Raw genomic sequence first — 26,422 nt, forward strand, 5'->3', positions numbered from 1 at the left:
TGGCTTAAAAAAAAAAAACAAAACACATTTATTCTCTTATAAGTCTGGATGTAAGTGAGTCCCAAATCAGTTTCACTGGAAATCAGTTTCACTGGGCAGAAATCAAGGTGTTGGCAGGGACTCACTCCATGTGGAGGCTCTAGGAGATAATCTGTTGTCTTTTTTTTTTTTTTTTGAAATGGAGTTTTGCTCTTGTTGCCCACGCTGGAGTGCAATGATGCGATCCCAGTTCACTGCAACCTCTGCCTCTCTGGTTCAAGCAATTCTCCTGCCTCAGCCTCCCAAGTAGCTGAGATTACAGGTATGAACCACTACGCCTGGATACTTTTGTATTTTAGTAGAGATAGGGTTTCAGCATGTTGGCCAGGCTGGTGTCAAACTCCTGACCTCAAGTGATCCACCCGCCTTGGCCTCCCAAAGTGCTGGGATTACAGGAATGAGCCACCACACCCAGCCTATTTTCTTTTGTTTTTTTTAAATTATGGTAAAATATATATAATGATATTTACCTTTTTAACAATTTTTAAATGTATAGTTCAGTGGCATTAAGTACATTCACATTGTTGTGCCAACATCCCCACCTTCCATCCCAGAGCTCTTTTTATCTTCCCAAACTGGAACTCTGTACCCCTTAAACAATAACTTCCCATTCCCTCCCCATCACCCTATCCTCTGGCAACCGCCATTCTGCTTTCCATCTTAGAATTTGACTGCTCTAAGTACCTTATATAAGAGGAATCATACAATATTTGTCCTTCAATGATCACCTTATTTCACTGAGCATTTGATTCATCTATGTACAGTGTGTGTCACAATTTCCTTCCTTAAAGGCTGAATAACATTCCATTGAATGTATATACCATTTTCTTTTATACATTTAGCTGTGGATGGACACTTTTGTTACTTATACCTTTTTGCTATAGTGAACAATGCTGCTAACATGGGTGTACAAATATCTCTTTGAGGCCCTACTTTCAAACCTTTTGGATATCTACCCAGAACTAGAGTTGCTGGATCACATGAGAAAAATTTGTATTCTTGCCTTTTTCATCTTCAACTGCATGAGCTGCACTCTTTACATTCTTTGGCTCATGGTCCTTTCCTTCATCTTCTAAAACAGCATTGTAGTACCTTGTTTTAGTGGTCATCTTGCCTCTTCTCTCTCAAATTTCTCTCTGCCTCCCTCTTATAAGGACCCTTGTGATTGCATTTAGGGCCACCTGGCTAATCCAGGCTAATCTCCCTATCTCAAGATCCTTAATGTAATCACATGTGCAAAGTCTCTTTTGCTATATAAGGTGGCATTCGCAGGTTCCAGGGAGTAGAACCTGGATATCTTTGGGGGGCATTATTTAACCCCATACAGCTAATAGAAAAAGTAAAAAGAATACAGAAACATTGTTAATAGAAAGGTCCATAAAATCCTACTGTCCCTAGAGATCATCACAGGAAATAGTTTGGGATATAGTTTTTTATATTTCTTTCTATGCATATACTAACAAATGCCTTTCTTTTACTTCCTTTCCTTTTTTAAAAAACAAAAAACGAAGCCGGGTGCAGTGGCTCATGCCTGTAATCCCAGCACTTTGGGAGGCTGAGGCGGGCGGATCACAAGGTCAGGAGATCGAGACCACGGTGAAACCCCGTCTCTACTAACAATACAAAAAATTAGCCGGGCACGGTGGCAGGCGCCTGTAGTCCCAGCTACTCAGGAGGCTGAGGCAGGAGAATGGTGTGAACCCGGGAGGCGGAGCTTGCAGTGAGCCAAGATAGCGCCACTGCACTCCAGCCTGGGGGACAGAGCGAGACTCTGTCTCAAAAAAAAAAAAGAGGTAACATTCTATACAGCCCAGCAACTTGTCTGTTTCATTTAATAATGTATTCAAGCAAGCTCTTTAAGAGTGAAAAGGATTTACTTTCATGCTACTGTCTTCTTTGAACTAAAAATAGCAACTTTCCAGTAAAGTAAGTGACTTTTAGAAAAATTCTAGTTGAAATAATCTTCTAGAAATGTCAATGTTAACTGTAATTCAAAATAGGAAAGACAGATTTTCAACCAAAATAAGGTTAGAAGCTGTATTTTGGGTAAGTTAGAGAAAGGGGCACTCTAGTTATATATGGAGGCACGTGACATATCTGAAGGCTAAACTGCATCAAGTGTGGCAGGTTAATATGCCAGCCAATGTTTCCATGGTATCAGTTTAAATTAAGCATCTGGTGTTCAGAGTGGGACCTGGGTTGGAACCCTGGCTCTGTCATCAACTACATATGTGGCCTTAGGTAAGCTATGTCCAGCCTCTGGACCTCAAGTGTCCTTGTCTTTGAAGTAAGAGGATTGGACTAGAAGTTCTAACCTCTTTATGATCTTCTGTTCTGCAACTTGAGAAGGGCACTATTCTGCCAGGATGGAGATCCAGTTTTGAATAACAAATCTTATGACCTGAGCAAGACAGCTTTTTTGGGCCTCAGTTTATTTATCTGTAAAATGAGGAGACTGGACTAGAAAGGAGCTAGATCTTTTCTAGCTCTCACATTCTAGGACAGTGAGTCTTCAAACTGAATGTGTCTAGGATCAATTAGGGGTCTTGTTAAAATTCAGAGTCTGATTCAGAAGGTCTGGGGCAGAGACTGAGTTTCTCATTTCCAGCAAATTTCTAGGTGAGGCAATAACAAGGTATTTGGATGTTAAACTATTAGGAAACCTTGTTAGAGATATGGAAACGGGCAAAAGAGAATATTGTATGTCCCTTGAGTGGAGTATTGGGGGATTATCTGATGCTATAGGAGCGCACACCTTTGCTTGCCTTTCTGTTAACTAGCTATTGTTCATCTCTGTAAGAATAGAAGTTAAATTATGGAATATGAGGCCGGGCACAGTGGCTCACACCTGTAATCCCAGCACTTTGGGAGGCCAGGGTGGATCACTTGAGGTCAGGAGTTCAAGAGCAGCCTGGCCAACATGGCGAAACTCCTTCTCTACTAAAAATGCAAAAATTAGCCAGGCATGGTGGTGTGCGCTTGTAGTCCCAGCTATTTAGGAGGTTGAGGCAGGAGAATTGCTTGAACCCAGGAGGCGGAGGTTGCAGTGAGCTGAGATCGTGCCATTGCATTCCAGCCTAGGCAACAGAGTGAGACCCTGTCCCAAATAAATAAATAAAAATGTAGAATATGGATACAGTAGTCTCCCTTATGTTCAGTTTCACTTTCTGAGGTTTTGGTTACCTGCGGTCAACCAAGGGCCGAAAATATTAAATGAAAATTTTCAGCAATAAATAATTCATAAGTTTTAAGTTGCATGCCATTCTGAGTAGTGTGATGAAATCTTGCTACATCCTGCCTGGGATGTGAACCATTGTGAATCATCCCTTTGTCCAGCATACACACGCTATATAGCTACCCAACTTAGTAGCCATCTCGGTTATCAGACTGACAGATCACAATAAGAAGGGTGAGGACAGTATAATAAGCTATTTTGAGAGAGACCACAGTCATATAACTTTTATTACCGCATATTGTTACAATTGTTCTATTTTATTATTGGATGTTTTTGTTAATATTTTACTGTTGTCTAATTTACAATTTAAACCTTATCATAGGTATGTATGCATAGGGAAGAAAAACAGTATACATAGAGTTCAATACTGCCCCAGTTTCAGGCATCCTCTGAAGGTCTTGAAACATGTCTCATGAGAATAGGAGGGACTATTGTAATCATGTGATGAATTTTGTTTGGTAGAGATACGACTTCAAGCCTGTAAGAAAGAAATGGCTCCCAAACATTACTTTTTCCCATCCTATAGGATATTAACCAATTTTGCACAATTAGCAAATTCATTTCAGTATTCTTGACTGCCCACATATATGAGTTCTTCAAGTTCTCCTTTAAACCGGTTTTACCTTTTTGAAAATTATGCTCTAACACCACTGGTTCTTTGCAATTCATTGATTTGTTGATTTATTACAAGCATGGAACACTTGCCGGGTGTGTTACAGTGCGGGCATGAGATATACAAACTCCTCTAGGAAAGGGAAGGCATCATGCTTTCCTGACTCCCAGCACACTTGCCAGGTGAGAAAAGTACCTTATCCCAAACCTATTCTTGACCAGGTAATTCCACCCCCCGCCCCAGGGCTAGAGGATTACGCAATATGGTGGAAGAAGGTGCCTCACTAATCAAGCAGTCAATCAGGAACCAAGAGGTCAAGACCTGCCCAAGCCCAGGAGGCAGTTGTTGTTACGCTAGGATTCGAACCCTGAGGTCTCGGCTACATTCCAGGGCTCTTTTCACCAGCTGCCGCCTAGTTTACTCTGAGGCCACTAAATCAACGGCTTTCATCCGTCTGCTATAATTATAATAATTTGAGCCCCACACGTCCAGTGCTTTGCCGACGCCAGAGCGGTTGAAGGGCGTGCCAGAGGCCGGGGGGGCGGAGCCCAAGGCCGACGCGCAGACGCCCCGCCAGACCCGGCGGGCTGCTGGGAGTCGAGGACTGGGTTGCTCTCTCTCCTTCCCCGGTCCCGCCCCCTTCTGTCTGTGTCGACGGCGGACGCTATCTATAAAGTTGTTGTTTTGACAACATGGCGGCGCCCATGATGCGCGGCAGGGCAGTTCTCGCCTAAAGGTGGAAAACGAGGAATAGAGGAGCCGCAGGCCAGAGTCTGTGAGCAGGTAAACCCCTGGACCGGGCACTGCGAGATGAGAGACGAGACCCGGTCTCTTCTTCCTCCGGCTCGGGAGAGTCTGACTTGCTGAGGGCAGGAAGGGAAGGTGCGGGCTGAGTTAGGTGGTCCTGGAACGTTGCAGTTTCCACACTGAGAATATCTGAGATGCAGGTCTTCAGGATCTTTGAGCCACCGACCCCATTGATAGCTCTGGACTCTTTCCCAGAAAAATGCACATATACACGTAGTTTTGTACTCAAGCTCCCTTCTCCACTGCTCCCCTATCCCAGTTCATCCTTGGATCTTTGCTCCCTGGACTAGGGGTTTAGACCCAGTTGAAGGTCATCCCTTGCCTCTCTGGGACCCACAGGTCGTTTTGACATGTTAGGGCTCCGAGGTTCTCAGAAAGATAAGGTTCCAGACAAGAAATCTGCCTGAGGTCACAGGTAATTAGTAGCTGCAAAATCCAAGATACTTGTTTTCACAAAACTTGGTTTCTTTAAGATGAATTTTCCCAGGTGCATTTTTGCACTTTCTTTTGAGTGTTGTGCACAGATGCCCTTGTGTGCCTCTCCCCTGTGTTCTGTTTCCTTTTCTGCCTCCTACTCTTCTAGGCTTCTCTGTCCATATATGATCTCATTTTTGGTCCAGTTCTCAGGCGCTTCCTATTCTCAAAAACCTTAACCTTCAGCTCCAACTGAGATTGAGGCCGGGGTTGATTCTAAAGAGGGGTGGAGTAGTGGGAATTGATTCTTTGGATTCTTTGGAATTCTTAGACAAGATTCTAAGCATCTAGGGACGGAACTGGAGGAGCCCGAGCTAAGGAAGAAAAGGGCTAAGTTGATCATAATAAGACATGAGCCACACCTTTCACATCGTCATATCCTCACAGCCGTTTAATAAAGTGGCTGCTCCAGGCTGGGCGCGGTGGCTCAAGCCTGTAATCCCAGCACTTTGGGAGGCCGAGACGGGCGGATCACGAGGTGAGGAGATCGAGACCATCCTGGCTAACACGGTGAAACCCCGTCTCTACTAAAAAATACAAAAAACTAGCCGGGCGAGGTGGCGGGCGCCTGTAGTCCCAGCTACTCGGGAGGCTGAGGCAGGAGAATGGCGTGAACCTGGGAGGCGGAGCTTGCAGTGAGCTGAGGTCCGGCCACTGCACTCCAGCCTGGGCAACAGAGCGAGACTCCGTCTCAAAAAAAAAAATAAAAATAAAAAAATAAAAGTGGCTGCTCCTTACTGTCAATAAGAGGCAGTCCATCAGGGCTTTGGTGGAGGGGTACTTGGAGTGGCAAGAACAAGGCCTGGGAAGTAAGGGAAAGGAATAGGGTTGAACCCTAGGAAGTTCAGTGATGAATCACAGCCGTGAATAGTGACTATATGTTGATTCTTTTGTGTCCTCTTATGGGATTAGAATTTGAGTGGGGTCTTGGGGACTCCTAACCCCAAAAGATATGAACTATTCTTAAAAAGTCTTAACACAGGTTATCAGTTTACTCCCCCAAAAAGGTGGAATCACTTTATATTCCTACCAGCAGTTATTTAAAAAATGCATATTTCTTTTTCTTTTGCCAGTCTGGTAACTGAACTTTCATTGTTTTAATTTGCATTTATTTGATTCGTTGTAAAGTTTATCTTTTTCAGATTAACCATTTATATGTCCTCTTTATTAACCATTTATATGTCATCTTTGTTATTTTCCTTTGCCCATTTTTAAAATTTGATTTTTAGTGTTTCTTTTCTCACACATGAACTCGGGAGTAGAATAACCTTTTGTTTTTGCAGTTTTGGTGAACATTTTCTCATAGCTAATTGTTTGCTTTCCAATTCTGTTCTTAATGGTTTTGATATACAGATATTTTACATTTTTAGCATCAGATTTATTAATATTTTCCCTTGTGAATTTTTTCATTGTTTCATTGTTTTTATACATTGTTTTATACATTTCATTGTTTTTATACTCAGGACAGAACATCCTGCACCCTCTTAAGATTTATTAAATACTCATCTGTGGTCCAGCCGCGGTGGCTCACGCCTGTAATCCCAGCACTTTGGGAGGCTGAGGCAGAGTGATCACGAGGTCAGGAGTTCAAGACCAGCCTGGCCAACATAGTGAAACGCCATCTCTACTAAAAATACAAAAACTTAGCCGGGCATGGTGGCGTGTACCTGTAATCCCAGCTACTTGAGAGGCTGAAGCAGTAGAATCGCTTAAACCCGGGAGGCGGAGGTTGCCGTGAGCCGAGATCACACCATTGCATGATCTCATTGCGACAGTGCAAGACTTTGACTAAAAACAAACAAACTCATCTGTATTTTTATTTTGTTTTATGGTACTTAAAAAAAATTCTTATTTATTTTATTTTTTGTTATTTCTGCTTTTCAGATCGAGACCTAAAGATAAAAAAAATTATTTGATCTGTCTGGGATTTACTCCAGCTTATGATTTGAGGTGGGGCTCTAATTTTAAGTTTTTGTCCTCTTTGTTGAATAATCTATTACTATCTAATCTGCTCCTGCTTTTTTTAAAAAATGAACTTTAAATGCTTTTAAATACCCAGATCTGTTTCAGGATTCTCTAGTTCACTGTTTATTTAAGCAAAGCAGAGGTCATTAGTGAGCCAGGTATTATGTAAACATTTTTAGAAAGCTTATTCCTGTTGTGTAGACAGAGCAGTTTAAGTCACTGTATTTTATAATTTTGTTGTGCCCCTTGGTTTCTATTTGAGAGGATAGCCCAGAACACTCCTTATGTGTTCTTAGGGGATGCTGTCTAGGAGAGAAATGGCAGGCACCCATCTATGTGTCCTCTGCTGAATGGCATTCTTTGGCTTGCAAAGGTATGAAAGTATTGACTTGGCAAGAGAACCATAAAATCTATGACTTCTATATAATTAGGGAGTTCTAATTATAGAAACCTAAGCCCTAAAAATATATGCAGTTGCCTTAAGTGTAAAAATGTATGTATATTAGGTCAGTCCTATGGAATTGCTAACATTTAACCAATTTCATACAGATCAAATACCTGTAATCAGATCTGTGTACTTTAAAATAGCCAAGCCCAACTAATAGAGCGTTTAGTTTTCTTTTTTTCTTTTTTCTTTTTTTTTTGAGAAGGAGTCTCACTTTGTCACCCAGGCTCTAGAGTGCAGTGGTGCGATCTCGGCTCACTGCAACCTTTGCCTCCCAGGTTCAAGTTATTCCTCTTCCTCAGCCACCCAAGTAGCTAGGATTACAGGTGCACATCACCATGCCCAGCTAATTTTTGTATTTTTAGTAGAGAAAGGATTTTGCCATGTTGGCAGGTTGGTCTCAAACTCCTGACCTCAGGTGATCCACCTGCCTCAGCCTCCCAGAATGCTGGGATTACAGATGTGAACCACTGCCCCCGGCCTAAGGGAGATTTTGTTTTAAAGTCTATACTTTATTCTACCCCTAAAGAAACAAGAGGTGTTGAACGCAGTGAGAATGTCAGTGACTTTGGCAGACCAACTTGTAAGATGCCCACATTATGTTGCTATCTTATGTGAGCATGACACTCACTGTTACAAGCCCATATTGACCTTCCTGGCAACATTTGTGTTCCAGTACCTTTGTGAAACAGGCCAAATCCTAATGGAAGTTGCAATAATTCTGAGAGACTCAGAGAACATCAGCTTAGAGGGCCAGGTTTCTTTATTTCTGTCTTGTTTTGAAAAGATCTGTTTTCGTCTGTTTTTTCACTGTAGCACTTCTTGAATGCTATTATGCGAGAAGGAGAAAGTTTAAGCTATTTAGTCTAATATTTATATCTTAAATATTTGTGAAATATTTGATGAAATCTCACCTCAAACCTTTAAATAGCAATGAAACATGAAACTTCTTCAATGAGGTCATTCCTAGAATTTACTTGTGGAGGAAGCCAATGAAACATTAAAATTGAATTTTCAGTCACAACTGGATATCCTGGTAGGCCCCAACCTATGAGTTGAATTCCAAAAAATAGCACTCACCATGACTACACGTTATATATTTTTGTTTCTTATCTGCCTCCCTTACTGTTTGTTTCTTATCTGCTTCCCTACTAGTATGTAAGTGCCATGAAAGAAGGGACTCTGGGTTAGGTGCGGGTGGCTCACGTCTGTAATCCTAGCACTTTGGGAGGCCAAGGTGGGCAGATCGTGAGGTCAGGAGTTTGAGACCAACCTGGCTAACATGGTGAAACCCCATCTCCCTAAAAATACAAAAATTAGCTGGGCATGGTTGTGCGTGCCTATAATCTCAGCTACTCAGGAGGCTGAGGCAGGAAAATTGCTTGAACCCAGGAGGCGGGAGTTGCAGTGAGCCAAGATCATGCCATTGCATTCCAGCCTGGACAATAGAGCGAGACTTTGTCTCAAAAAAGAAAACAAAAAAAAGAAAGAAGGGACTCTGTTTTTGTTTACTGCTGTATCCCCCGTGCTTAGAACAATGTGTGGGCCTAGTGGTACTCAATAAATATTTGGTGGTGGCTCATGCCTTTAATCCCAGCACTTTGGTAGGCTAAAGCAGGTAGATCACTTGAGCCCAGGAGTCAGAGGTTACACTGAGGTATGATTGTGTCACTGCACTCCAGCCTGAGTGAAAGAGCAGGACCCTGTCTCTAAAAAGTAAGTCAATAAATAAATAAATATTTGGTAAATGAAGGAGAAACTAAATGAATTATCAGTCTTCTAAATAGTGGTTATTTTCAGGTTCAGCCTACAGGGTATATTTAACTCATAATATGTATAAAAATTGTGAATAGTAGTTCACAGTTTCTGGCCCTCCTGGGAGGCCTGTATTTAGACCCCTTCTGATATTTGAGCCTAAGGCCAACCCAACATGTGCTTGAGCTCTTCTGAGGCTCGAAGACATAGGAAGTGAAGCCTGCTGGAGAGTCCCTGGGCTGGCCCGCGGGAAGGGGAGGGAGGGCACTCCATGCCTTCCATGCAACTGGTAAGGTTGTGCAGGAGCTGGCCAGCAGATGGTCTCCATTTTTTCCTACAGGATTTTTGCATTTTTGATGTTAGGGGTCACTGACCCTTTATATTTTCTATTAAAAAGTTTATGTTTAGCTCAATTGAATTGCTAAAGTATTCTTTTCAGGGAAAGAAATCATTAAAAGAGTAAGGGGAAGGCACAGGGCCATAACACTGGACTGTGACAAATGGAAAGATAAGCTCTGGGGAGGCTTTGAGGCAGCTTATAATGTGCTTTCTGCCCTCTTTTTCAGGGCCTTCTCACCTTCCGAAGAATGGCTTCTGCTTGGCAGAGATTGGGTTTTTATGCCTCTCTTCTGAAAATACAGCTAAATGGTGGGCCAGATGTCATCAAGTGGGAAAGAAGAGTAATTCCCAGATGTACCAGAAGTATCTACAGTGCCACGGGAAAGTGGACAAAAGAGTATACATTGCAGACAAGAAAGGATGTTGAGAAATGGTGGCATCAGCGATTAAAAGAACAGGCCTCCAAAATTTCAGAAGCTGATGTGAGTATTCTGAGAGATTCTAAGAGGGTAGAGAAGAGGGGCTGAAGGTTTGGACCCTGGGGTTAGACTACCTGGTTCAAATAAGATACTAAATATGTGACCTTGAACTAAATTGTTGAATTTCTCTGTGCTTCAATTCTCTTATCTGAAATGGAGAGTGATCATAATAGTGCCCACCTGCACTATTGGGAGGGGTAAATGGTTTGGGAGGCATAAATGAGGTGATACAAGGATATTGCTTACAAGAGTTTCCAGTGTGGTGGATGCACACACAGTAATATTGTGCACGAGGTATATGGCAGACAGCAGCAAACCAGATGTTCTAGAGCAACATTTACTAGGGGAAGCTCATCAAAATAGGAGCTCTACCAGATGATGGGTCCTTTGTGGTCCATTGCATGCTGGGGCAGCACACAGATTTCTGGCAAGGTCATATCTGAGACTCCAGGAGAGGCACCTGGGCTCCTCGCTGGCTGCATGTTCTGAGAAGTAACTGCCCCTTCCCTGGCATGACCTTAGCCTCCAACTTTGTTCTGCAGCCTCAGCATCATAGTTTGGGGGATATCAGCCCTTCCACTGTTGTGATCTGGGGTAGGGTCTAAACTTGAGGTAGCAGCTACACGTGTTAGTGGACCCTTGGCTTCTGCACCAGGTGCACCAGCTCGGCACTCTACCTGAATTAATGGTGGAAGTATAATACTTGGCTGCAGCCAGTTTCCATGGAGTGCTCTCTGTTCCTTTTCTGGGAGGCCAGCCTGCTAGGAATCAGTCTGGAACGTGTTAACCCTTACCTCTTGATATTGGTCAAAATGACAGGTGGGAGATGTGATTTGTTGCATGAAATGTTTGAATCTGATTGGAGTTTTACTCTTAAATTCTGATCATCTCTTTGTAGTAGTTATAATCAAATAACTTAAACTTCTATGTTTAATAAAGAGATTAGGCCCAAGGCAAGCAGCTGAATAAGTGCAGCTGCACAAGACCACACCTCTCTAAACTTGCCTTTTCCCCATCTCCTGATTGTGTCATCACATTCATTCTTTCTATAAGATTGGTGGTTATGAAAAATGAGTGAGGGGAGGGGAGCTATTTGTGTTAAACTGAAAGATGGTTTTGAGCAATGGTTAGAAAGAAAAATTGCTATTGAGAAAGATGTAGTGTATAACAAGTAAAATGAAATGGACAAAAAAGGAAAGTTTAAATGTAATGCATAATTTTACAATGAAAGTTTGACTTTTACCTCATTAAGAAGTGAAAAGCCCTTGTGTCAACATCATCAGACTAATGTAACGTAATAGATTCTGAAAACAAACTCTTAAGGAGCAGTTTAATTCTGAGTGAGGACAGTAAAATTACCTTTCTTTCCCCTTTTGGTTTAGATGATCATTTATTGACTTCCAAACGTTTTGACGTTGTAGCTTATTGATTTTGTGACATCTCATCCTTAAGCATACAGTTTTTTAAAATGTTAAATGAATCAAAAGAAATTGTTTTAGTAATTGGGGAGATAGCATAAGGGGCATTGTGTGTGATCCCCTGGCAGCCCCTTATCAGGGTTTGAATCAAGGAATGGCAAAGCAGAGCGACCATTCAGTGAGTGAGCCAGAGCCTGGGCTGCAGTGCTGGCTCTGCCCCAGGAAACCTGCGTGATGCAGGCCACATCATTTAACATTTTGGATTCTGGGGCTCCTTACATTGTTTATCTCACAGAATTGTTTTGAAAATCAAATGAGAAAATCTGTGACTGAATGCATTTTACAAACGAAAGTGGTACATAAATAAAAGATACACGAAGATCAGAACATGGTGTGTCTATCAGGAACTGAGACTGACGGAATGCTCGTGGATTTTGAAGCATTTATAATTGATCTCACTCTGGTATTAGATTCACTTGAAATCCACTCAAATAAGTTTTTCAAAATGGAATGTCTTGTCATCAATATAATTATTATTTAAAAAATAATTTTCATTTAATGAGCATTTAACCATGTGCCAGGTACTGTCTTTCAGTTGATTATCTCATTTAATCCTGAAACAACTCAGCGGGTAGGTATTATTATCCTCATTTTTAGAGTAAGAAAACTGAGGCTCAGAAAGAGGTTTAGGCAATTTGCCAAGACATGGCAGAGCCAGGATTCAAAATCAAGTGTGTGTTTGATTCCTGAGCTCATGCTTTTTTACCCAGAAACCTTCTTTTGTCTCACCTTTGATTTACAGATAGCAAACTGATCCCAAAAGGCAAAGGAATTTGCCCAAGGCATCACAGCTGGTGACAAAGCTAGGACCAGAGCTAGGGCTCCGGACTTCTATTGAGGTGCTCCTTTTACTCTGTCATTCTCTAGACTCAGCCACAGCTCCAGAGTGTGATCTATAAAGAGGCAGAAGTCAGCTTTCTTCTAAAGTCAGAACCTGACAAAAATAATAGGACCTACTTATAAAAGCCATCCTTTCCCCATCACTTAAAATCGGAATCTCTTTTAAAGGCTTAAATTCTTACACTTTTATATAATTATGAAAATTTCCCTTTCAATCAGATTCTTGCTCAATTATAACAGAAACTCCCATCATTCCTTCTCTCTTTTCCACCCCCAGATGATAGAACTCATTTCATTGTCACAGAGGAAAATGACTTAATTCATGCAGAAAAGCAAAAGGCAGAGACAGGCAATGAGCTGAATACCTTTTCTGCAATAAACAAAAATCTTCATGCATATTAAAGACTTAAGAAAACAATACTTTTCTATGTATCTTTTATGAACTCAGATTTGGATTTTGGCTTAGCTAGTATATAATTATTCATTTGATTTTGCTATTAATTTAATCTTTATTGAACAAATGTAAAAAAAGAGATGTTAGTGAAGAAATTACAGGTGGAAAATGTTTGGGGCAGGATTGTTAAATTAAATATATAACAAACAGTATAATAAAAGTAATTTTATGTAGAAAATTTCAAATGAAAAGCTAGAAACAGCTTAGATCAAGGATTTTACTGTTTTTCTAAGCTCCCAAAGAACTCTTAACAGCTATTTTCCCACATTCCTAAAAATTTCTGAAGAATAAGCCATATGCCTAATTCATTGTAAGGAGTAAGGCATGAATTGAGTGGATAGTTTTCTTCTGATTCTGCACTAAGTAAAAGGATGGGGTCTTGTACCTCCTTGGAGGGACTTGCTCAAAAGCTGAGAGGGTTATTTGCCACGCACTTTGTTAAGGACAGTTATTAAGTTCCTGAGTTCCCACCAAACCATGAATCTCAGGTCCTCTCTCACATTTCTGTGATTTTCCTAAGAGTTACAAATCTGCAGTTTCTAATTAAAGTGTGTGACCAATGTGTTGCTTTCCATCCTGTTTGTATAAATCCATTGTAGTTGTCATTTCAGCAGTTCCAGTTGATTTTCTAATTTGTGTATGATCCAGATTTCTTAATTGTTCTTTTTTTCCCATCTCTTCCTTCAGGCAGCTTAACACTCCTTGGTAATTTCTAGAGGATGGGCAGCACAAAGAAAAGTTCTATTCTAGTTTTTGTGGGGTTTTTTTTTGCCACTTGCTAATGGTTCCGTTAAAGGTTTCTTTAACTTCTTTGCTGAAGGAAGTTTAAGAACTCCTTGGCAAGAATCTGATTTCTGGTTTCTTCTGCTCTACTGATTATATTTGGTTTATGTGCATTATTAGTCATGCGAACACTCAGCAAACAATATTTAAAAACCCCCTCCCACATATGTACACAAAAGAAGGGTTATGAATATTCTGTTTTGTGTTTGTTTGCATTACTTCGGGGGAAGCAAATTGTTAAAGAACTTGAGTAAAGTTCTAGGAAGGGAATAAGGCCAGGAAGAAAAAAACAGAAGGCAGGAATAAATAAAACAAAAGCAGAAATTCTGACCCTCAGTGACCAAACAGAATCAGTCACCCAGTTACCTGTTGCTCTTCCTTTCTCCCCAGCCCCTCCACCCCTGACCCCGTCATGAGATGATTTAAACTTGGGTGTGGGGAACCCTCCTATTACTTGGGTAGGATTTGTGAAGTTTGCTGGATAAAAAGTGCTCCATAGGGGCCAGTTATTAGGCTTTTGGAGCACGAAGGCCAACGAACATTTATCCAACATTTTATGAAACTCCTGCTGACACTGGGGGCAGGTGTGGAGAAGGAGGTGACTAAAGCACAGTCCTTACCCTTGAACAGTAGGTCCCCCCAGTAGGAGTCCATTCAAGGACTACCATCTTTGTTTGCCTTACCCATTCATGTGCACACTCATGACAGCATTCATCATTTTACCAGGGGAAGAATTAAGACGCCAGAAGTCAGTGATCTAATAAGGACTCACTGGCCTGTGTTCCTTCTGTTCAGATACATGTACAGTTTTCTGTGTTTCCCATGATGAAACTGCTTCTTTGGAAGCTGGAGAGTTACATAACCCTGGTCTGAGGCTGCTTATTTATCATCCCTGGAGAACAACAACCTTCTCCTTTGTTAAAAAGATCTTCTCATTACCTTCCCATTTCAACATTTTTGTTGAAAGATAGGCTGTCAATACAATGGGGAAACTCAGGACCCAAATTGGTAGCTTAGGATCCTGTTGTTACTTCTAAACCTACATCAGAATGCAGCTATAGAGAATTTAGGAAGAGACTCCATTTGTAGAGATGTTACATCTATGTGATTCAACTATTGCTTCTTTGAATTACATGGATATATGTATGTGTTAGAGCTTCCTTCGGAAAAACAGACAGTTCTTTAAGGACCTAGATGGAAGCTGTCTTAAAAGAGAAGTATTGTTTTGTTTTATTTTTAATGGAGTAGCCATTCTTTTATTCCTTTACGTTCCTAATAATCCTGCTTTCACTTTCCTCTACAGACTTGCGCTGAATTCTTTCTTGCACGAGATCCAAGAACCCTCTCTTGGGGTCTGCATTGGGACCGCTTTTCTTTCTTTCTTTTTTTTTCCCCATAGGGTATTGGGGTACAGGTGGTATTTGGTTACATGAGTAAGTTCTTTAGTGGTGATTTATGACATTTTGGTGCACCCGTCACCCGAGCAGTATAGACTGTACCCTATTTGTAGTCTTTTATCCCTCGCCCCCTTCCACCCTTCCCCCCAGATCCACAAAGTCCATTGTATCATTCTTATGCCTTTGCATCCTCATAGCTTAGCTCACACATATCAGTGAGAACATATGATGTTTGGTTTTCCATTCCTGAGTTACTTCACTTGGAATAATAGTCTCCAATCTCACCCAGGTCACTGCAAATACTGTTAATTCATTCCTTTAAAAAAAAAAAAAAAGTTCTTAAAAGAGAAAAAAAAATAAGATGTATGGGTAATTAACACTTAGAGGTTGTTTGGCATTATTTTGGACATTTGTTAACTTGAACCAGGGCTTTGAATTTTGCTTTTTGACATTTTAATTGATTTACATTCTGGAAACAGTCTTTTTAAAAGGAAACTTTTAAAAGGTTAAATTACTACTTTGCGTAAAATGCCAAAATGTTATGTATACATGTGGAGTTCCCAGAAAATGCTTAATAAATACTCATTGTTGTTCTTTCCTAGAAATCAAAGCCAAAATATTATGTGCTTTCCATGTTCCCTTATCCTTCTGGTAAGCTGCACATGGGCCATGTGCGTGTCTACACCATCAGCGACACCATAGCACGGTTCCAGAAGATGAGAGGGATGCAGGTAAGAACAGGTGCCTGCTGGAGCAGCCCTTGTCTGCCCCACGCAGGGTCAGCATATAGTAATATGTGTTCGAGACAAATGAAGAAAACCAACTTTTTAGTTAAGATTAGGACAGCTTTGAAGATGGACATGAAAAGCTCAGTGTTTCCTTTTATGAATTAGAAGATACTATAATAAAGCATCTAGGTTAATTGGGGGGCAGCTATGAGTTGAGTGTTGTGCTAGGGTGGAGATCAGGTGGGAATGGGATGAAAGGTTGATACAAATTTGGATAACACTGATAATCTTCCCAGGAGATGCTCACCCATGAGTAGAGAATCATTGTATAAGGAACTGAGGTCAATAGTACAAATACATATCAGTGCCATGAGTGGCAGGTGAGACTGCAAGATATTTCTTTCCATTCTATTTGTTATTTTCCATATTCTTTGAGCGTGTATTTCTTTTCATTTTTTTTTTTTTTTTTTTTTTTTTTTTTTTTTTTGAGATGGAGTCTCTCTCTGTCACCCAGGCTGGAATGCAGTGGTACAGTCTCAGCTCACTGCAACCTCTGCCTTCCGGGTTCACGCCATTCTCCTGCTTCAGCCTCCCAAGTAGCTGGGACTACAGGTGCCCGCCACCACACCCGGCTAATTTTTTGTAGTTTTAGTAGACACGGGGTTTCACCATGTTAGCCAGGATGGTCTTAATCTCCTGACCTTGTGATCCGCCCACCTCAGCCTCCCAAAGTGCTGTGACTACAGGCATGAGCCACTGTGCCTGGCAGAGGATGGATTTATTTTCTAATGCAAAAAAATAATTTTTTTAAGAAAAGGTATATGGGGAGTAACAACTCTGGGGAGTTGGGGAAAGCGCTACTAAAGAAGGAACATCTGGGCCAGGCACCTGGCTCATGCCTGTAATTCCAGTGCTTTGGGAGGCCCAGGCAGGAGGATTACTTGAGCCCAGGAGTTTAAGACCAACCTGGGCAATGTAGCGAAACCCCATCTCCACAAAGAATACAAAAGTTAGCCCAGTGTGGTGGCACACACCTGTAGTCCCAGCTACTCAGGAGGCTGAGGTGGGAGAATCACTTGAACCTGGGAGGTCAAGGCTACAGTGAGTTGTAATTGTGCCCCTACACTCCAGCCTGGGCAACAGAGTGAGACCCTATTTTAAAAAAAAAACAAAAAATCCTGATATGGGCCTGGAAAGATGAGGTGAAATTTATTGTGAGAGAGGAGGACAAACACCCTTCCTTGGCTGATGTGAGCCATTCCTCTTTACCCCATTGCCTGCTTTTTTAAAAAAATTTTTGAGACAGGGTCTCATTTTGTCACCCCGGCTGGAGTGCTATGGTTGCAATCACAGTTCACTGCAGCCTTGACCTCCCAGGCTCAACTTCTGACTCTGTCTCCAAAGTAGCTGGGACTATAGGTATGCGCCACCATGCTCAGCTAATTTTTTGTATTTTTTGTAGAGACAGGGTTTCACCATGTTGTCCAGGCATGTATTGAACTTCTGGGCTCAAGCAGTCCACCCACCTCAGCCTCCTAAGGTGCTAGGATTATAGATGTGAGCTACTGCACCTAGCCCAGAGCCTAATCTTTACTAGCAATCTTCAGCAACACATCATCTTTAAGATGGGTGTTGGATAATCCTAATGTCTTCTTTAACCACCTACGAAATTGGCAGTATTGAAGAAGGGCTGAGAGCATGGCCCATTGAACCAGACTGCTAGGATTCAAATGCCGGCTTTTAACACTTACAAGCTGTGTGGCCTTTGAGTAGTTAATTAATTAACCTCTTCAACACCTTGTTTCCTCTGATCTATAAGATAGGGATAAAATAGTACCTGCCCCATTGGCCTGTTACAAGGATTCAAAGAGGGTGACTATGAAACACTTAGATAGCCAGCACACAGTATGTATCCAATAAGTATTAGCAATTGCCAGCAGTGGGCAGGAACCTGCTCACACCAGCTCCTGAGAGCCAACTATGTATATCTCTGCCCAGTGTTGTGTTTGTTAGTCACCTTGGTAGCTTGAAATCTGCCACTGAGGGAGTATTTACACCATGGCAATCAGCAAACCTACAAATCATGGCCTTTTCCTCCAGAGAGCCAATTGTTAATGAAACATTTACTGGAACCCCAGTGGCCATTGCTACTGTGAACTTGTCAGGGCCTATAGAAATGATATCTGCTGCCTCTCAGTTCTTTATATTTTCTTTTAGCAAGGTAAGTGCATCCATTGTCATAACTGGTTTGAAATTTTATGCTGAGCTGACATTGGCTGCAAGAAGTATTCCTAAAAGAGGGTCACGTTGTAATGTCTTTGTCACTTGAAGAGTTCAATAACTTTATATTACCAAATTCAGAGATTTGTGTTCCACTTTAAGGTGGCTGAGGGTGTTTGTCTCTCTGGTTTTTATCAGATGTTATTTTTCCCAGATACTGCTTTTCATTATTTCTGCTCCGTTTATTAGAAAGAGGTGGGACAGGCCGGGTGTGGTGGCTCATGCCTGTAATCCCAGTAATTTGGGATGCCAAGGTGGGCAGATCACCTGAGGTCAGGAGTTCGAGACCAGCCTGACCAACATGGGGAAAGCCCATCTCTACTGAAAATACAAAATTAGCCTGGTATGGTGGCCTGTGCTTGTAATCTGAGCTACTCGGGAGGCTGAGGCAGGAGAATCGCTTGAACCTGGGAGGCAGAGGTTGTGGTAAGCCAAGATTGTACCATTGCACTCCAGCCTGGGCAAAAAGAGTGAAACTCCACCTCCAGAAGAAAAAAAAAAAAGGAAAAAGAAAGAGGTGGGACAGAATGAATTGATTCTTTGCCTAAAGTACAATTCTTTTTTTTATTTTATGTATTTTTTTTGAGACGGAGTCTCGCTCTGTCACCCAGGCTGGAGTGCAGTGGTGCGATCTCTGCTCACTGCAAGCTCTGCCTCCCGGGTTCACGCCATTCTCCTACCTCAGCCTCCCGAGTAGCTGGGACTACAGTTGCCCGCCACCATGCCCGGCTAATTTTTTGTATTTTTAGTAGAGACGGGGTTTCACCCTGTTAGCCAGGATGGTCTTGATCTCCTGACCTCGTGACCCACCCGCCTCAGCCTCCCAAAGTGCTGGGATTACAGGCGTAAGCCACCATGCCCGGCTAAAGTACAATTCTTTATCTCACTGGGATAAAGAATCTAGTTGTGATTCTTTAACTAGATTTGTCTGAATTTTTTTTTTAACTTATGCCAACTTATTTCGGACAATTAGTGAGTGCAGGCAAATTGCTGACAGTTAAGTTGTTTTTTTTTTTTTTTGGAGGTGGAGCTTCGCTCTTGTTGCCCAGGCTGGAGTGCAATGGTATGATCTCGTCTCACTGCAACCTCTGTCTCCTGGGTTCAAGCAATTCTCCTGCCTCAGCCTCGCAAGTAGCTGAGATTACGGGCACCCGTCACCACACTCAGCTAATTTTTGTATTTTAGTAGAGGCGGGGTTTCATCACGTTGGTCAGGCTGGTCTCAAACTCCTGACCTCAGGTGATCCGCCTGCCTTGGGACAGTTAAGCTTTTACAGCAAAACTGTACATTTATGATAGGGTGCAGGGAAACCTGTTAGCAAAACAGGTGGTTGAGGGGGTTGTAGGTGGGATTCTAATTTCCTTGGATGGGATGAGATATTACAGAGGAGGCTCAAGGCAGAGCCCCAGGCCCAGAGGAACGGGTACCCTTGCAGGCAGCTCAGACCCAAAAGACAAGGAGTCCTCCTACCATATCTGAAGCCTAAGGTCAGGCTAGACCCAGAAATTGAACAACCTGGATTTGAACCTACCAGTTTCTAGCCAAGTGACTCTGCAGAGTCATTTAATGTCTCTGTATCCCACTTTCTTAATCTTTAACATAGGGATAACAATACTTTATTCCTCACAGGGTTATAAGGATTAGATGAGCTAGTGCTTGTACTGGCACATAATAATCCCATAAGTGATAGCTGTAATTATTATTTATACTGATCGGATTCCTCAGAGCTGCTTAGGAAGGTGATTTGTCACCATTTAATAAATGAATCCTGCAATTCATAATATCCATCCTGTGGCTTGATTTGCTTCTTATGGTTGAAACCACTATTTGTTATTTGGTTGATGGTTTCTTAGTCTGTGTGGTCAGCAGATACCTAAGGTTGTCTTTTTGTTTCACAGTTTCGGTTGCTGTGTTTAAGATGACAAGCCCTCTTTTCAGGGTGTTCTCTAAGTTTTCCTGAAATTAATTTCTTATTAATTTTTGTAATTCATATTTAAGTCACAGCATCTCGGATACAACCACCAAATCTGGTGAAAACTTGTCTGGCCATTTTTAAGTGGTGTGTCAAAAGAGAAACAGAAATCTTTGTTTCATTGTCAGTAATGTGAAAGAAAGTCTGTTGAGCTTCCTTGTCATTTTAAAATCTTTCCTGCCTAATGTCAGGCTTGGTCCCTGAGGTTGAATAGACTTGGACTCAAGTCAAGTTTAACGATCCTCACTCTAAGCAGGGAAGGAATATCTAATCTTGGACTGCCAAACAGGGTCTGCCACATGTATTGATTAATTCAGTCAGTAAATAATCATTGAGCACCAGCTTTATTCTTGAATGGAGATATATGAAATAGTTCTAAGAATAGCATTATCTCTGCTTCCCAGGTTCAAATGATTCTTCTGCCTCAGCTTCTTGAATAGCTGAGATTACAGGTACATGCCACCACACCTGGCTAATTTTTATATTTTTAGTAGAGACAGGGTTTCACCATGTTGGCCAGGCTGGTCTAGAACTCCTGACCTCAGGTGATCCACTTGCCTCGGCCTCTCAAAATGCTGAGATTACAGGTGTGAGCCACTGTGCCCAGCCAGTCCTTGCTATTTTTCAAAGTCCATTTAAATTCTTACATCTACCATAAACCCATCCCTCAATTCTCCAGTTCACATTTGTCACGAAATAACTTAGCGCTTATACTCAGAACCACAAACTAGGGAAGTCTATATGTCATCCACATGTTGTTTTATCTGCCCAATAATATAAGCTTCTCAGTGGCAGGGAAGGTCTTTCTAACTTCTTTTGTATTAGCAGGTGAAGTTTTTTTTTTTTTTTCTTTATACAAGATGGGGTCTCGCTATGTGGACCAGGCTGGTCTCAAACTCCTGGCCTCAAGCAGTCTTCCCATCTTGACCTCCCAAAGTGCTAGGATTACAGGCATGAGCCACCACACCCAATCATCATGTCAAGTTTTTAATGGTCAAATGTAACTAATATGTTTTTAGGTCTACAGCCTATAAGGTCCTTTGTTCCCAAGGAGTTTATAATCTGATAAGCCTCAACTGTTTGTGAGTTGATTGATTCAATGGATGTGTTTAAAAGCATACAACTCCTTTATTTAAGTCTGAACTAAGTGTTCATTGTGCATCTATAGCCCAGAATAATGTTTCTCAAACTTTAGAACTCACGAATCCCAGTGACAAAATCCTTGGGCTCAAGATTGGTAAATATTGAATTAAAAGTTAAACTGTCATTCTAGATGATTACTTGACATTTAGATGATTATAAATACAAAGGCAACCCCAGACACCCAATTCATGTGCTAGTTCTTGGTGATCAGGTTTATCTATCAGGAAAAATTAGACCATGCTGCTGTAATAAAAAATCCCCAAATCTCAGTGGCTTAAAACAACAACATTTCATTTCTTGCTTTTGCTACATGCCTAGCAGGAGGGCTCAGTTCAAGGTAGTCAGGACCTGGATGATGGCTGTTCTTACCTCAGTGAGTGCCTCCCCATCTCTGTGACTGGGAGAAGGGGGTATAGTGAATCCCCACTGGTTCTTAAATCTTCCACTTGGACTCAACTCAATTCCATTGACATGGCCACATCCAACCTCAAAGAGGGTAAAGAATATTCCCACCATGTGCCAGGATGGTGAGGAGGATCAAAATGTTTGTGAGCAGCTCCAGTGACCCCCACCTAAGGTGATCTAGATGATCCAGAATATTCTTCTCTTGGGTAATCTTTTTAAAAATTATTGATGTAAAAGTATACATTTAGAAACCATCAGGGAGACTAGCAGACCTCTCAACTGGAGCCTGTGGAATTTGAGAAACATTGCCCAGAGCATGAAGTTGTTGCCATCAAGTTTAGCATCCAACCATTTATGCTCTGTAAACATTTCTCTGTGTGTCCGTGATTCTTAAACCTTAGGCTGCGTAATGATCCCCTGAGGAGTTTGCTAAAAAGGCAGGTTGCGGTATAGTCCAGGGTGAGGCTCAGGAATTGGTATTTAAATAAGCATTTCAGGGAGTTCTGATGTGTATTTCAGGTAGTTCTGATGCAAGTGCTCTCCCAGATTTGGCACTTAGATGAATGGGATCGGATGCTCCACAGAGCCAAATGGACGTGGTTCTCTGGGTTCAAAAATATATCCATTGAAATGAGAAGAATGCTAAAGGTCACAAGTGGCTGAGCAGACACACACAGATTAGATGTGGACTGTGTACGTGGAGGGGCAGGTGGTTTGGGGGTGATGAATCAATTAGGAAGCAGGGGGTTCGTCAAAGCAGTGATGGTGTCTGCCCCACCCACATCATGGATTTGTTGTGAGGTTTGTGCATATGAGATGATCACTGAGAAAACCCTCTAAAAACAATACGCAATTTTCAAGTGTAACCCAATTAATAGTAGCAATAAAAAGAGAGTCCTGAGGTTTGGATGTTTGAGCAGGGGCCATTTGAAGCCAGAGATAAATTATTCTCTTCCAGTAATCAGAAAAGGCTGTACTGCCAATGGGTTTCTTCTTAAACTCATAGAATGCCTGATGACATATTTAAAACTTAGCTCCATATGGTGATTTTGTTGTGTTTTCATATGTTGTATGCACAGATGGTTGGAAAATAAAATTCCCCACCTCCCACCTCGGCTGGTCTCCCCAGCACCTTCTGGTCCAGAAGCCGGGTGATAAAAGCATCAAGGTGCCAAGTCCCCCTCACAGAGTTGGGCTTGGACTAATTTGTCTCAGGCAAAAAGCCACCAGGCATTGCCCAAGTAGAGGAGTTTTCTGCTTGGGCCTTTTTGTTATTCACTGTGGAGGAGGAAGAAAATTGAGGCTATGTGTCTGGCAGCTGCATAATCATAATGTAATTATCCACAAATATCAAGAAGCAAGGGAAGTTCTTAGCTAGTAAACGATAATGTACATTCCATCAGTTTTCAGTTTGCCAGTCAGTCAACAAGTGTTTATGAAGTGCCCGGAGAGTGCATAGCATGGCATTTAGTTTTCAAATTTGCAAATCTCTGTAGCATCTGAAAGTAGATAGTGAATTTCCAGGGCATATTGTCTCAGATGTCCTTCCAAGGAGAGAATGAACTGCTGGTCCAGTGCCTTGATTGGAAACTGGCTGATTTATCTGCCTGACACATCCCTCCATGTTCCCAGAGGAGGTCTGCTGCTTTGGGCCTAGGTACTGTCATTTGGTTTTTATAATCTGAAGTATTCACTGGATTTTTATCCCCAATCTGTAATAATGGTGAGTTATTACACTTGCTAAACAAAATTAAATATTGTGTTTCTCATTTCTTGGAAATAAGAAGTGTTGAATATACTCCAAAGACACCACGACACCCTAAAAATAGCAGTTTTTGGAGAAGCAGTAACCATGGTTGCTCTCAATTAGAAGCTGAATTGGTTTCAAATAAAAAATTTTGTTTTGATGAAAGGGAGAGAAATCTGGTAATCCCTAGGGAACTGGTTGGCCCTTTCATAGTAACAGTTACATTACTTCCCTCTCTACTGGGAAGGCAGATGACCAGCTGCCTGGGCTTCCTTCTCTTCCATCTCCAAACTCTACTGAGTCTTACTTCTTGTGTCGGATGACAACTGTCTCTTGCCTCTTTAAAATAATTCCTTCTTTTAAAAAATATATTTTAAAATTGTACATAAATTTCCATATTCCCCCTATAAGAAAAAGAAATACAACATAGATAAGGCTGTAGTCCCCTTTGGGCACCCATTTCTGCATCAGGCCCTCACACCAGGCAATAACCTCTGGCATTTTCCAGGTTATATGCCTTTAGAGCCTTCTCTGTATGTTATATGGAACTGTGTTTTCTCCTGCATCCCTTTCTTCTACTCCTTCTAGTTTGCTTGCCGTCCATCCTGCCTGCCAACTCCGAGACACAAGGCTCACCCTGGAGCAGGGCAGGGGAGGGCAGAAGGCCCCGCCAGGGTGTGCCATGGCCATGTGATTGCCAGGCCTCGCCCCCTGGCCAGGGCTCTAACCCCTTGGTTTTTTTGTCATCAGTAACTCCTGGTCTTCCATGGTAACAGCTGGCCCCCACTTCTCTCTGATCTCAAAGTGAGGCAGGTTATGCAGTCCTGTTAGTGTTCTTGTGCTGGTCCTTGACCAGTTTGCTGTTAGATCCATCCTTTGCTTTTTTGTATGGCAGAAGGGCTGACTCCTGCAGGTCAGGTTCCCAAGCTGGCCCCCTCCTGGTTTTCAACAATAGGAAATCCTAGTAACATTGGAGGACAGGAGAAAGGGAGAGGCCAGAAAATTTCTCCCTCTTTATCTCTCTCTCTCTCTCTGCCCTGGTTTGGTCTTCGCTAATCTAGTTCCATCTGGGCAGTCCAGCCTGTTTGAGCTTCTGCAGCTGAGATCAGCCTTTGGGCTTTATTAACCCTGCTTTCTTACTTTGTCTCTGCAGTCCAGAGATTGTGGTAATGTCCTGCCCTTCCAAATTGCTAGGTAGATTCACTTGTTTCCTTGGCTTCCCACTCAACTTTAAATACGTAGAGTATTTGTTATACGAACCAGGTGGAAATGATGTTTTCTCAGACTTCGGAAGTTTATTTTGTGGATTTCCAAGTTATAGCTACTGGTACTTTTTCTTGATTCCATCTCTGAGTAGTATTACATTTCTTATTTCAAAATTATCATTAGCAGTCTTCTGCCACCCTCTGTGATGTCACATTCCTATCTTTCCAAATTGACATGATATATATTTCAAAGTATATTTTCAGTAGATGTTTTTAAAAATAAAATATGTGGAAAAAATGTTCTGAAGCTGCAGAATGCACTCATGTCCAAGAAGTTAACTTCTAGAAAGTTGAGAGGGTTCAGGTGGGCTCAAGCATATAAATAGAGATGCCAACAATTTATTTATTTATTTATTTTTTAGGGAAATTGCCTACTTAGCACATGTGAGCTGTAAGTTCAGTTCAGTTCAGTTCAGTTACTTTTTCAACTGCGGATGGATTAAAATAAGTTACAGTAATAGAAAGAAAGGAATTGAAATTTTAAAACCTAAAAGGAGAGTTTGGAGTTCTTCCCAGTGAATTGGCAGTCTTGGCCATAGAGAAATCAAGGGCAAGAAAGTACACCATGTATCTAGAGGTATTTGATCCGAACATTGCACGAGACATGTACAAGGCTTGCAAAGGAAGCACCTGACCCATTGTCTTTCACGTAAATAGGCCACAACAACTTGACCAAAAAATAGAAGCTGCTCTCTGTGGGGGAAGAGACAAGCTTTGGTATTTTATAATCCTGTTGTAGGTCTTCACTTTGTTTCCCCCTTGACAGTGGTGAATCATCTTATAGAACAAAAGTGAGCTTTGCGTTTGGTCACTGGGCTCTGGGAAACCCAGGGTATAGAAACAGAGACGCTTTCCAATTTTGTGGAAATTTGGCTCACAGAGACATTAATTCCAATGCTCTGGCTCATGGTGGGAAGAACAATTCTGACTTCAAGATGCAAAAAGGCCTTCCCACAATCTGATTCTGTTAATCTCTCTAGGGCAAACATTTGTTTTTTTGTTAATTTTTGGTAAGAATCTGAAATATTAAGAAACTTTAAGATTTTTCTAACTTTATTTTCATAGACAGCTTAGATAACATGTAAGCTAAGAATATCTTTCCATGTTAATTCTATCTGAAAACAAAAATAGAAATGAATAAGTATATTATGTAAATCCAGGCTGGTTTTTGTGACAGTCTCTGTATTGCCTTTATTTAAAAATATGGACGGCTCCTAACAGAATGTTAATAGGCAGAAACATTGAATTGGTGCCATTTTGGCAGTTCTGACAAAGAAACCAAGTGGTAATTAAGTTTCTCCCCTTTCTTGTGGAACAGTTACACAACAGTTACATTATTCTGCCAGTGATACAGCCCTAGGAGAATTTAAAGCACAGCTGGAAGCTGCTCAGGTGTTGTCCTTGGAAGTATTGCAGAACTTTCTAGTAATACTGCTCATATTCCCAGCAATGGATTCTTTCTTTTTTTTTTTTTTTTGCTCTTGAAATTTAAAAAGAAAAAGAGAAAGAATTGCAGAAAATTGTAGCCTAAACAGTGTTTTATTTATGATTCTTGTCTACCATGGACTAAAAACCCAGCTTAGACCAGCTTAAGCAAAAAGGGAGCCTTTTTTTTTTTTTTTTTTTTTTTTTCAGATGGTGAAACTCACTGATCCCCAGGGAAGGTAGGAGGTGGGCCCACTGCGTATTGGCACTAGGTCCTTGAAGTACACCAATTTCCCCAGTCTCTCTCCATTTCCTGTTTCTGCTTCTCTCCACGTGCCAGCTTTATTTGCTCAG

At 41.5% G+C, this 26,422-nt stretch overlaps 1 protein-coding gene across 2 annotated transcripts in view; it reads left to right on the top strand.

Annotated features, from left to right (window-relative positions):
- Positions 1–4,495: 4,495 nt before the first annotated feature.
- The window catches only part of LARS2 (leucyl-tRNA synthetase 2, mitochondrial), a 162,387-nt gene continuing 140,460 nt past the window's right edge, over positions 4,496–26,422 (top strand). The window contains exons 1-5 of one of the 2 annotated variants that reach the window (XM_011952654.1): positions 4,609–4,670; positions 5,034–5,109; positions 7,053–7,118; positions 9,900–10,154; positions 15,706–15,834. In XM_011952654.1, the coding sequence (XP_011808044.1) occupies positions 9,921–10,154; positions 15,706–15,834 (363 nt within the window). In that variant the 5' untranslated portion in view covers positions 4,609–4,670; positions 5,034–5,109; positions 7,053–7,118; positions 9,900–9,920. Of the gene's footprint in view, positions 4,671–5,033; positions 5,110–7,052; positions 7,119–9,899; positions 10,155–15,705; positions 15,835–26,422 lie in introns of both variants that reach the window. The other variant, XM_011952653.1, reaches the window with a different exon arrangement.

This window comes from Colobus angolensis, unplaced genomic scaffold, assembly GCF_000951035.1.
Source record: "Colobus angolensis palliatus isolate OR3802 unplaced genomic scaffold, Cang.pa_1.0 Scaffold344, whole genome shotgun sequence".
Classification (NCBI taxonomy): domain Eukaryota; kingdom Metazoa; phylum Chordata; class Mammalia; order Primates; family Cercopithecidae; genus Colobus; species Colobus angolensis.